Source organism: Staurois parvus, unplaced genomic scaffold (assembly GCF_062004578.1).
Source record: "Staurois parvus isolate SC_StPar_1 unplaced genomic scaffold, SC_StPar_1.0 ptg000218l, whole genome shotgun sequence".
NCBI classification, from domain to species: domain Eukaryota; kingdom Metazoa; phylum Chordata; class Amphibia; order Anura; family Ranidae; genus Staurois; species Staurois parvus.
The window spans coordinates 3,487,122-3,499,650 of NW_028318014.1; the positions used below are offsets into that span (position 1 = coordinate 3,487,122).

Sequence of the window (12,529 nt, forward strand, 5' to 3'; positions counted from 1 at the left end):
TTTGGGATACAGTTTTTACATGAATACATAAAAGCTGATCATTGTAAGCAACCCTGCCGGTGTTAAATGTCTTGCCTCAGCTTGCCAGTGTTTAAATGCCTTGCCTCAACTCTGTAACTGTTAAATCTGCAAGACAGCGTGTGCTTTTGAAAAACAACAGACTTAAAGCAGAGCTCCACCCAAAGAGGAAGTTTTGCTTTAAAGACTGGTCCCCCGCTCCCCTTTAAGGATTGGCACCTTTAGGGAGCGGGTACCCAAAATTGACAGGTACCCGCTCGCACTTCCACTGTGATTGGAAGTGGAAGTTGAACCCCCCCCACCTCCCCGTCCTTGTAGTTTTTTGGGACATGTGACAGGTCAGAAACTGTGGAGCTGCAAGCTGTCACAGCCGGGTGCCTACACTGAAGATGCCTGCCTTGGGAACACAGGCCAGTGAAATGGGCTGTGGGGAGGACACCACAGGATCCTGGGACAAGTGAGTGGCTGTTTTTTAAAAGTCAGCAGCTACAGTTTTTGTAGCTGCTGACTTTTATTTTTTTAGAGTGTAACTGGAACTCCGCTTTAAAGGCTGGAACACGGGTGAAAATAAAGCCTAAAAAAGAAAACAAATGCAGCCACCACATCTACAATTTTGTTAAGCTGTCTAATAATAAATGTTTGTTTTTGGGTTTAAGGAACAATACATTCAACATTATGTCATGTACAATACTGTAGAATTCAGAAGGTGGCACTCCAATAGGTTTGTACGGTTGCGTTAGGATTCTAAGTGTATATTGGCTGCATTATTGCTAATAAGAGCAAAAGTAAATATTACAATATTATTTGCATGCGAGGACAGTATGACTACCACATGTAACATATCATGATGAACACTAGGTGGCAACACAACAAGTTTGATGTTGTTACATAGGAAAAATCTCAAGTGACCTGATCACTATATATTGAATACAATAAACATAGTCTTCAGCTCTTAAATCCCAATGTGTAGAAAGCCATACATGTCCAGTTTCAGTAATGATGAAGATCAGTGAAGGTCCTCAGGGTTGAACTTTATTACTAAGCACTGGTAATATGCTATCTCATTTTTTGTTGTGGAAGAAGACAACCAGTCAAAATGCCATTTTGCTTAAACTATTAATTTAACATGCACTGGTATCACCATCATCATCATCATCCTTCATCCAATATGAAACCTTTAATATGGGCAGCACAGTGGCTAAGTGGTTAGCACTTCTGCCTAGCAGCATTAGGGTCATCAGTTCTAATCCAAAACACAGCACTACCTGACTGGAGTTTGCATGTTCTCCCTGTGCCTGAGTGGGTTTCCTCTGGGTACTCTGGTTTCCTCCCACACTCCAAAGACATGCTGGTAGGTTAATTGGCTCCTGTCTAAATTGGCCCTAGTATGTATGAATGTGAGTTAGGGGCCATAGATTGTAAGCTCCTTGAGGGTTAACCCTTTGAGGACCAAGGGACGTATTTGTCCCATGTTTTTAATTGCGTGTATCATCTGATTAAGAACTTAAAACTCTTTTTTTTTTTTGGTTTGAGTCAAAATATTAGTTCTTATCAACAAACAACAAATGGATCTAGCTTTTTGCCAATTATTTCATGAAATGGCTTAGTTACAGCAACTGAAGTGTATGAACTTTAAAAACAAAAAAATTGATTCTTTTGGCATTCCAAAACCTTATGGTCCTCAAAGGGTTAAGGACTGATGTGAATGTAAAGCGCTGTGTACATTGACAGTGCTATATAAGTGCATTTAATAAGTAAAATTCCAGTTATAAATAGCTTCATGGTTATCTCCCAGTGTAAAATATTTACTTCCTTTGCAGGGTCATAAGAATATAATAAGGTAAAACACATTTCATTCATCTTTTTGGTATTCAAATATGTCATGGTTAAGTAGATAGCTAATTTCAGCACTACAGCATGAAGTGGACTTTATGTAAATGTCCACATACATTCTTTTTCCTATATGTATATATAGTCTCTGACAAGAACTTCCAGCTAGTATCACATTACAATCTGACCCCCAACACTATTAGGTTGGGAAAAAAAACTACAGAATGGCTTTCATTAATGGAATCTGTGCTAGATCATAGACCATCATCAGTATGTATAAAAAACATCCATCAACATGACACATGCCCCACTCATCGAGGGAGAAGAGAAGCACAGTTTACCACCAGATCAAAGGACATTGAAGATAACAGAAATCGCTCCAGATTTAGAAGATCTACATGTTGACCGCACACCCTGGGTTAAGTTATTGTATAGAGTGATTCGAATCATGTGTCAGCAGATGGAGAATATACAGATCTGCAGAGAACATCCTGAAAAAATAGTTGGAATGTGCCTGTTGTACTGATATAAAGAAGGAAGCAGATAAAAGATTTGTGCCATAAAGGTAGAACAGAGAAGCAGGAAATATGATTGAGCTGAATAAAGTTCAAAGCTGGAGAAGAGGAAGCCAAGGTGGAAATAGGGCTGGCCTCATGTTAGGAGGTACTGTCTGCAGCACATATGTTCCTATTCTGTATGCCAGAAGGTATTGTTTAGCTAATCTCTTATCTTTGTTTGAATAGGAAGGCAGCGATCCCATTTCATACTTGTTGGGATTAATAGTAACCAGAGTTAATGTTATGATTCTGAAGATACTAAAGCATGGTACTGACATCATAGGACTCGTAACACAGTGGTGCTGCACCCAGTAAAATCTGGGGGTCAGGCACATGTGCAGGTGGGAAGACTACCTTGGGAACAATTTGCATTCATTTCACTGTTATACTGTACGCATTTATGTGTAGCTAAACTAAAATATTAGGAAAATAAATAAACGTGTCATATATTGCAACTTACCTTTTACCAGAGGCTGCATTCATTTTCTTTTCTCTATTGTCACCCGGTGCTCCTGCTAGTAACATACTCCCTGTCCTAGAGTGATCACACTCACTCACTATAATGTACGTGCGGAGAATAGGTGTTTACACTTTAGGACAAGAAGTGTTTTAAGAATATAGAAGAGCTTTTTAGCTTGGATGAACTGCATGCTGTGAATTTTTTTTTCGACTGTCAACATGATGGTATTGCTTCCATGTGTTAGTTAGTGTTCCTCATGGTCAAAGGCCAAATTACTGCACCAGACCCCACACCTCAAGGATAGTGCCTTTTCACTTGCCAGCGACACCTGTGCTAGCACTGACTACAGAGACATTTTGGGAGATGGCACGTTGAGCATAGATTCTTTCCACCAGCTCTTTTACATGCGTTACACAATACACTTTATATTCTCCAGCCCGAAGATATGGAGGGAAGCTGCTGTATACTTCACAAGGCCTTGCACACCATGGTCTATGCCCAGTCCCTACGAGGATTCCATTCCACAGCAGACCATAATATAGGGACCCTGCTGCTCCCATGGGCAAGCCATACAACCACCAGTCTACCCATCCTACAGAACCTCCATCCTCCCAGCCACCATTGCATCCTCTCCTGAGCTGACTGGTCCTTCTTCCATTTACGTCTTGCTCTCCATCACCCAGAAGGTTAACATAAAGGTTTACACTTCAATCCCCATCCCCATTCACTGTAGAAGCACATTTTCAATCTCTTCATAAGTAAAACAGATGAGACAATTCACTTAACTAGTAATTTATTTTACTGGTTTTCATTGTTTTCAATCAAATTCACAAAATGGTGCAAGTTCAAGCAAACATAACATTTTCCAATTTCTTTTGTTAAAAAGAAGTACGGGGTTTCCAAAAAAAATCGATACTCACCTTGGTGGATGCAGCATCAGATCAATGTCCCCCGCTGCCTCTGCACTGAGACTGAGTAATCAAAAAACACTGATAGCTCAGTTCTCCCCTCCGCTCTGAGCAGACAACTTTAACTATCAGCCACGGCTCTCTGCCCTGCCTTTCAAGTGCTCACTGAAGCATCAGGCTGGGGAGGGGAGAAAGCGGCTGACTCTGAATCAGCTGCCAGTCCAGCTTCTGGGCAGATCCTGACCATATTGTTGGGATCTTTCCAGAGCCTGGACTAGGTCTGTGATGTCAGCTAAAAACAGGTCACAGGAGTGCATAAAAAAAACCCGACACTCCTGTGATTTATAGGAGAAGTATAGCCAAATAAGCTCTACCCATACTTCTCCTTTCCGTGCAGTACTGTGCTGCGATGTTTCATGCCCTAAGTTAGCTCTTACTCCCAACTTTCCACCGTTAGAAGACCAGGAGGCCCAACCTCTTTCTTCATGTAGCACCTCTTAACAGGAAGTGACACATGCAGGGGGAAGTTATACCACAGACAGAAATGGTTACAACAGTCAGCAGAGGCAGAGAGCACAGGAAGTTTACGAAATTTCTGTCAGAATCAACGGGTATTGACTTTCATTAATCAAACAGATTTCAAAAAATGTTGTTTTTTTTTCAATGGTGTACACACCAAATGGAGACAAATAAGAGAAATTTATTGCTAGGATTTACATATATTTTACAGCATAGTGAAAGCTAAATCTTTTATTTCATTTTAAATGGAGAGACAAAGGTTGTTTTTATGCCATCTGTGTCCCTTTTGGGAGACTTGTCCCCATGGGAAGATTTCTGATCTAGGCTACTCAAAATTTTCGATTTTCGATTTTTCTTACTGCTTGCACCTTAGAAGAAGGGAATATACTCTGAAAGCTTGTCCTGGAAATTTGAATGTTAGAGCAATTAAAAAAGTATAATCACAGTGCAGTATTGTGTTACTAGCGTACTAATAAGCTACACTGTCCTTATCTGAGACAATGGTCACCAGGACAAATAGAGGGGTGAATTTCCTCAGTGCAGATACAGACAGCAATAAAAATCTTGACAAGATCTAACTCCTCACAACTCTAAAATGACAAAAAAAAAACTTTTAGATACACGCATGCTAATATTATTTTTCACACTAAAGGGAAACTTATTATGCTGTGTTATTAGCTATTTAACCCCTTCATGTTGATGCCTCCCGGCCCTTTAACAGCTTCTAGATTCTGGGAGTCAGAGGCAGGCATTCAGGTCATGTGACCCCTGTAATTGGCTGTAACAGTGGTCAGATGATTGGAAAGCTCCCAATGGCAAGTATGCATCAGGAACTTACCGATCCCTGCTGGCTACCATGCTGAGAACATGCAGGGAGCGCACTCTCAGCACGGTAAGTTGTTTGATACAAGGCCACATATATGCCGCCACTCAGTGTTAAGACCCACCCACTGAAAGGCCACATATATGCGTGCGGATGGCGTAAAGTGGTTACATGAATGCATTAGGCTAAATACCTTTTTGGAGTGTTAAGTTAATTGATGTGAAGATCATTGTTAGTTTTATGGCAATTTTGTAGGAACCAAATAGGATGTGGGGGAAAATTGGCAAGGGGACCAAGACAGAAATAAACAATTGACAGGGAGTTCTAGAATATCCATCCACTAGTTTTTATTTATGTTACTGTTGGAGACTTCCCCTCACTTCCCATCTGGTATTTTTTGTGATGTAGGATCGCTGAACCTTATGAACGTGATGGGTGGTTTGTGGTCCTAGAGGCTGCTCACCAGAAAGTCTGGGGTTCTGCTAGACCCCCAAAGGAGTTTTGAAAGCATGGGAGTGCCACACCAGTTTGTATAGTCCTTTGAAAGATTTTATTTTGCAATAGCCAAGCGCTTTGGGGGCTCAGCACTCCCCCTTCACCAGAGCTAAGAATTAATTGTGTAGGCACCTGGATTGGGAAAGCCTGTCTGGTAAAACATTCTCAGCACAATAGGAAGCAAAGGATAATATTTCTAACAGAGCCCTTGACAGCATCACAAATGAGACAGGGGTTCTAAAACGTCTCTGCCCCATCCAAACCAAAAACAAATTGGCCAGACATACATCTTAATTTTAAATATATTTATGTAGCACTACTGTCAGTAACCCGGATATGACCAGAGATGTGTGGACTGACACAGGGAATATCAGGCTTCAGGAGTGATGTGGATAATATAATTTATTGAGAACTACACCAGTATACAAAAACGCACAATGCTAACAAAAATCAAACCTTCAACTAACATATATATGTTCTGAAATAAAGGTGTAGTCAGGACTTGAGAAGTAGAATGGTCAGGCAGGCTGGGTCAGGATCAATCGGGCGGATCAGGTACAGAGGAGTAGGCAGATAGTCAAAAGGAGAGCTGGGTCGGTGCAGGCAGAGTTCAATCGTAGTCAGAATCAAGCAGGAGAATCAAGCAGGTAGATGACAGGATACAGATACAGGACAACAGGGGCTCATGGGAAAACCACATCAAGGCACTGATTGCAGTCCTGGTTACTGTTTAAATACACCTCCTGCAATCAGCCTCAGGTGATGGCTTGATTGCAGGAGGTGAGATCCTGGCTGCTGAAAGGCATCTGCTGGTAAGTCCCAGTACTGCAACCATATAGCAGGTGAGCCACAGCACCACCAGCGGTGAGTCCTTTCCTGACAACTACCCCCTTAGGAGTCACTGAAGTTGTGTCCCCCTATAGTCCTTCACAGCCAGGCAACATGCATTTTTCAAATAGACTTGCATCCAGGAGACAGTAACCAGTCCTTGAGTGTGTTTTTTTTACATTATATTTGGGGATTAACTTGGATGGGGTAAGGGGTGTATGGGATGCCAAAAGGGAATTGCAACCAAAAACAGCATCCCTGGAACTATGTACAAGTCTCTTAACAGCAAAAAGAACAGATTCGTCTTCCTGGAGAGCTAGGCAGCATCTCCTGTAGTATCACCCCAGGCCCCAGATGCTCCTTTATCCAGCTGCTCTGGGTGAACCCTGAGCAGGGGATTTAGTGCCTGCCACTGCAGTGTGAAACAGTCCTGGGTGAGATAGCTAATCCAGTTTTTCACTATAGTGCCTCATTCCACTTACAGGCCCAGAGGGTGCAGGTCTATGCACTCAATCCTTCTCCTGTGCTGCTGGGTTGGTGGCTACTACCAGGCCTTCTAGCTGGGCCACTCCTTCCCTGCTGCACAGGTAGTCCTCGCTCTGGGGGCTGGTGAAGTCCTGAGCTCTCCCTCCAAGGTCCTTTGCCTGTAGGTGAGCCCCTTTCCATCTGGGCCCCATCCCAGGCTACTGCTCTCCAGCCTCACTTCCTCTCCATCTTCCACCTGAACTCTCCTGTTGCTGACCAGGCTCAGTCACTCCTAAGAACTGTCACGGCGGCCCCTTGCGTAGCCTCCTGTTGGTGATTGTCCAGAAACCCTTGAGAGTGCAGACTAGCCACGCACCTATGCCCACTGCTTCTAGAACATTCTCCAAAGTTCTAGTGCAGGGGGAAGTCTCAGAGAGCTAGTGTGCAGAGCCTCTCAGCTCTGACCCAAATTTGACCATGCTAGCTATCACACCCAGGTTGCTATTCAACCTCTGACTAACAATTGAAACTTGAGCTCCCCTAGCTAACTAGAAGGGTGCTACATTTACAATTCCATTTTATACATGCTTTGCTTTGTTTCAGCTTGGGAGGTATATTTGTCGGTATGCTTTTCCTTGAATTCAAAGGCATCTCCTGCAATAGGAGAGCACCTGTGTCAGTGGGCTTTTCTCTGATTCTAGTGGAATTTGCTTTCCCAAAAAGGGCTATAGGAATGCAAAAACAAGGTCCAATGCTGGTGAGAAGAATGTCACCTGCAGATTAAATGCACCTGTCTATGAATTCTGAATGATCTCAGAAGCATCCCAAACTGATGTCAAACATTTGGTATCAACATAAAACCTAAAGCACATCAACACAAGCCTTTAATTTTACTGAGGTGCTTTTTAAACTCTTAAAGATTACAGGGATGCAAATGACATACTTTTTCTTATTACAGTATTGAGATGATGATCATGAAGGCATACCCTGCAACTTAACAGTCAGGAGTATTGATGACCTATGATATTGTCCAAATATTGCCATGCAGCCATATTAGGCCAAAGTTGTCACCAGCCCCCCTCCCCCCTGTTACATGCAGCTGCAAGGCATGTTTTTTTTTCTTTGTCACCCAAACTGAAGTTTGACCTTAAGGTGATGTTTGGGAGGCCTGTTGGCCCTATACCCTATTTGTTACAGAACTCAGTTATTTATAGTTACTCAAAAATTTGATGTACATCTCAAATATCTTATTTATATATTTCCTTTTTTCACAGTACTGCACCAGCAGGGCAGAAGCACGAAGAGATGCAGCTAAAGTGGCTTTAATAAACTCCCTCTACAATGAATTACCTACCAGGAGGATTACACAGGAGTTTATCACAAAAAGTGTCCAGGAAGCAGTGGCCTCCACCAGTGTAAGTTTGATGCTTGAAGCACTAACAGGCTATAGGGACCTGCAAGTCCATGTCTAACTCAGACAAGGTAGATACAGGATCTTACTGGCAGAGAAGGGGGTTCTTATACTTAAAAGAAACTAAAATACTGAGCAACTGTGATTGCACAAATTAAGTTTAAAGCCCAATTCCAGGCTATTTTTATATTACATTTTCTGCAGATATTCGAGCTATTTAATGATAGGTAGAACATAGTCAGAAACCCCAGAGGTAGCTGTCCTGTCAATAGTATCAGAATCCATTAAAAAATCAAGAAAGGCAAGTTTTGCTATTTAATTTAGCGGGTTATGCCTTGATGCCTAGATCCCTAGATATTGTAGATCTACCACTGTTCCCATGATTAGGGATTGGCTAGCTGAATTGAACAGCATTATGAGGATGGAGGAACTCCTGGCTGACACTGATGAAAGTTTTAAAAAACTGTAGGACCTGTGGTTTGCGTGGATTGACTTTTCCTCCTCACCTCCTAATGTTCTTGGGTTAATAATAGTAGCCTCCCACTCAGACTCTTGTCTGCTTTGGTTGACCTCCTCACCAGACACCTCCCCCCATATACTTTTCCTTTTCCTCCTCCACTTCCTTGCTGTCCTCTTGTTCATCTTTCACTTCTCTCCTTAATACTCCATTCTTTATCAGTGGCCTTCCACCATGTACCCTTATCTGCCATCCATAGGCAATGCATGGCATGGGTGAGTCACATCCCTCTCCAATGGTGATAAAAAACCTAAACTGTACCAATACTCTAATGAACCATTAATTTGTTAAAGGTAAACTATTGTCAGAAATGTATACCTACAATGAGCACAGCCTGTATTTTAGTTTATATTTTCGTGCAGGAATTGCAGTAATGCTCCAGACCATCCCACTGACTTTTGTCTGTAATCTTGTGATCCTGGAACATGCCTGCTTGTGATACTGGAAAAATTACAGTATCCAACACAGAGTGATGACTGTGGGGATATGATCAGAGCTCCCAAGTGCCACATCCTAGTAAAGCTATTGATACAGTGAGGTCCATAAATAATGGGACATCGACACAATTCTAACATTTTTGGCTCTATACACCACCACAATGGATTTGAAATGAAACGAACAAGATGTGCTTTAACTGCAGACTGTCAGCTTTAATTTGAGGGTATTTACATCCAAATCAGGTGAACGGTGTAGGAATTACAACAGTTTGCATATGTGCCTCCCACTTATTAAGGGACCAAAAGTAATGGTACAGAATAATAATCATAAATCAAACTTTCACTTTTTAATACTTGGCTGTAAATCCTTTGCAGTCAATTACAGCCTGAAGTCTGGAATGCATAGACATCACCAGACGCTGGGTTTCATCCCTGGTGATGCTCTGCCAGGCCTCTGCTTCAACTGTCTTCAGTTCCTGCTTGTTCTTGGGGCATTTTCCCTTCAGTTTTGTCTTCAGCAAGTGAAATGCATGCTCAATCGGATTCAGGTCAGGTGATTGACTTGGCCATTGCATAACATTCCACTTCTTTCCCTTAGAAAACTCTTTGGTTGCTTTTGCAGTATGCTTTGGGTCATTGTCCATCTGCACTGTGAAGCGGCGTTCAATGAGTTCTGAAGCATTTGGCTGAATATGAGCAGATGATATTGCCCAAAACACTTCAGAATTCATCCTGCTGCTTTTGTCAGCAGTCACATCATCAACAAATACAAGAGAAGCAGTTCCATTGGCAGTCATACATGCCCACGCCATGACACTACCACCACCATGCTTCACTGATGAGGTGGTATGCTTAGGATCATGAGCAGTTCCTTTTCTTCTCCATACTCTTCTCTTCCCATCACTCTGGTACAAGTTGATCTTGGTCTCATCTGTCCATAGGATGTTGTTCCAGAACTGTGAAGGCTTTTTTAGATGTCGTTTGGCAAACTCTAATCTGGCCTTCCTGTTTTTGAGGCTCACCAATGGTTTCCATCTTGTGGTGAACCCTCTGTATTCACTCTGGTGAAGTCTTCTCTTGATTGTTGACTTTGACACACATACACCTACCTCCTGGAGAGTGTTCTTGATCTGGCCAACTGTTGTGAAGGGTGTTTTCTTCACCGGGGAAAGAATTCTTTGGTCATCCACCACAGTTGTTTTCTGTGGTCTTCCGGGTCTTTTGGTGTTGCTAAGCTCACCGGTGCGTTCCTTCTTTTTAAGAATGTTCCAAACAGTTGTTTTGGCCACGCCTAATGTTTTTGCTATCTCTCTGATGGGTTTGTTTTGTTTTTTCAGCCTAATGATGGCTTGCTTCACTGATAGTGACAGCTCTTTGGATCTCATCTTGAGAGTTGACAGCAATAGATTCCAAATGCAAATAGCACACTTGAAATGAACTCTGGACCTTTTATCTGCTCATTGTAATTGGGATAATGAGGGAAAAACACACACCTGGCCATGGAACAGCTGAGAAGCCAATTGTCCCATTACTTTTGGTCCCTTAACAAGTGGGAGGCACATATGCAAACTGTTGTAATTCCTACACCATTCACCTGATTTGGATGTAAATACCCTCAAATTAAGGCTGACAGTCTGCAGTTAAAGCACATCTTGTTTGTTTCATTTCAAATCCACTGTGGTGGTGTATAGAGCCAAAAATGTTAGAATTGTGTCGATGTCCCAATATTTATGGACCTGACTGTATATACAAACAGAGAGAGGGAAGGCCAAAGAATGGACTTTATAGGCATTGCAACAATGTTCATTAAAATTGTTAATTTATTGAGTATACACAAATGTACAGCAATTCGTAAAAACATCTGCAGAGAGTGTAAACCCCCAATGGGATGATTCACTCTGTGTAGTTACAAATCTCGTAGATACTTAAAATGTTGATGCATACAAATATACCCGGTAAGGGTATAAGGAGACATAAATCCGGTATCAGTGACCATAGAGACTCATAATGTTTTGCGAAGATATCGCTATTATAGTTATATATAGTATACAGGGGGCGGAAGATGTAGCAAAATGTGCACATAGGAAGGTTAGTATACATTTTGCTACATCTTCCGCCACTGGTATACTCAAATGTCACCTATATTGTTTCGTGACACTACAATGATGAAACATTCTTTGTCTGTGCCATCTGATCACTTTTTTAGGGATCTCCTTACATACTATAATCATTGATTACTACCAATGGTTGACGCACGTTCTCTGTCTGGACCAGAATTGGTGATATGACTATACTTCCCCAATTATTTCATACGATTGCATGCTTCTCTATGTGGCCTTATCGGTCCAGAACCGGTGACATTACTATACCTTTTGTAGGAAGGTCAGTTCAAACCTTACTATCATCTACTTTTTAGTACTATCTAGGAAGGTTCTTTTATGTCTTAACAGTTGCATATATTTTATATGTCAGGAAGTCCTCTGTGGGGCTGTCTGCGGTCCGTCCGGTCCTTTTGGGATCCCCCTGTCGACTTGCCCTGGCTGTGAGGGCTCAGATCCCCCTCCCCAACCCATCCGCTATGATGCCTGTGAATTAAGATATACCCAAAATATTTTTACATTGAATGATGGGTAAACATGATATGTTATGTACAAATTTACACCAACTTTTCTCTTAACTCCGGAACTCTCATTGCGAAACATGTTGAATCACTATGGTCACTGTTACCAGATTTATATCTCCTTATATCCTTCCCAGGATACAGTATATTTGTATGCGTCAACATTTTATGTATCTACGAGATTTGTAACTGCACACAGTGAATCATCCCATTGGGGGTTTACACCCTCTGCAGATGTTTTTACGAATTCCTGTACATTTGTGTTTACTCCAGAAAGTAAAAATTTTAATAAACATTGTTGCAGTGCTTATAAAGTCCATTCTTTGGCCTTCCCTCTCTGTATATATCAATTGTGATACTGGAAAACCATCAATTACTGTATTTCACATACAGAAAGCAAGGTGATGCAGGAAGGAAAAAAGGGAGAATGATACAGAACACAGACTTCAGGATGTACATTCCTTGCTACACTCTATGGACATGTGTGTTCTTGTTCCTCAGGGAATATTAAAGAATATTGAGTGAACTTTCTGATTTTAGCACAGTTGCTGTGTGTACTGGACAGTATTAGTAGCTAAGTGAATGCTTCCTGTTATTTACAGTGACCACTCTTTCAAAAAGAACTCCTCTACCTAATTATC

At 41.7% G+C, this 12,529-nt stretch overlaps 1 protein-coding gene across 1 annotated transcript in view; it reads left to right on the forward strand.

Annotated features, from left to right (window-relative positions):
- LIX1 (limb and CNS expressed 1) overlaps positions 1–12,529 on the forward strand; it is a 202,192-nt gene that overhangs the window by 94,134 nt on the left and 95,529 nt on the right. Inside the window, exon 3 of the mRNA XM_089679122.1 lies at positions 8,178–8,318. Within this exon, the coding sequence (XP_089535248.1) occupies positions 8,178–8,318 (141 nt within the window). The remainder of the gene's footprint in view (positions 1–8,177; positions 8,319–12,529) is intronic.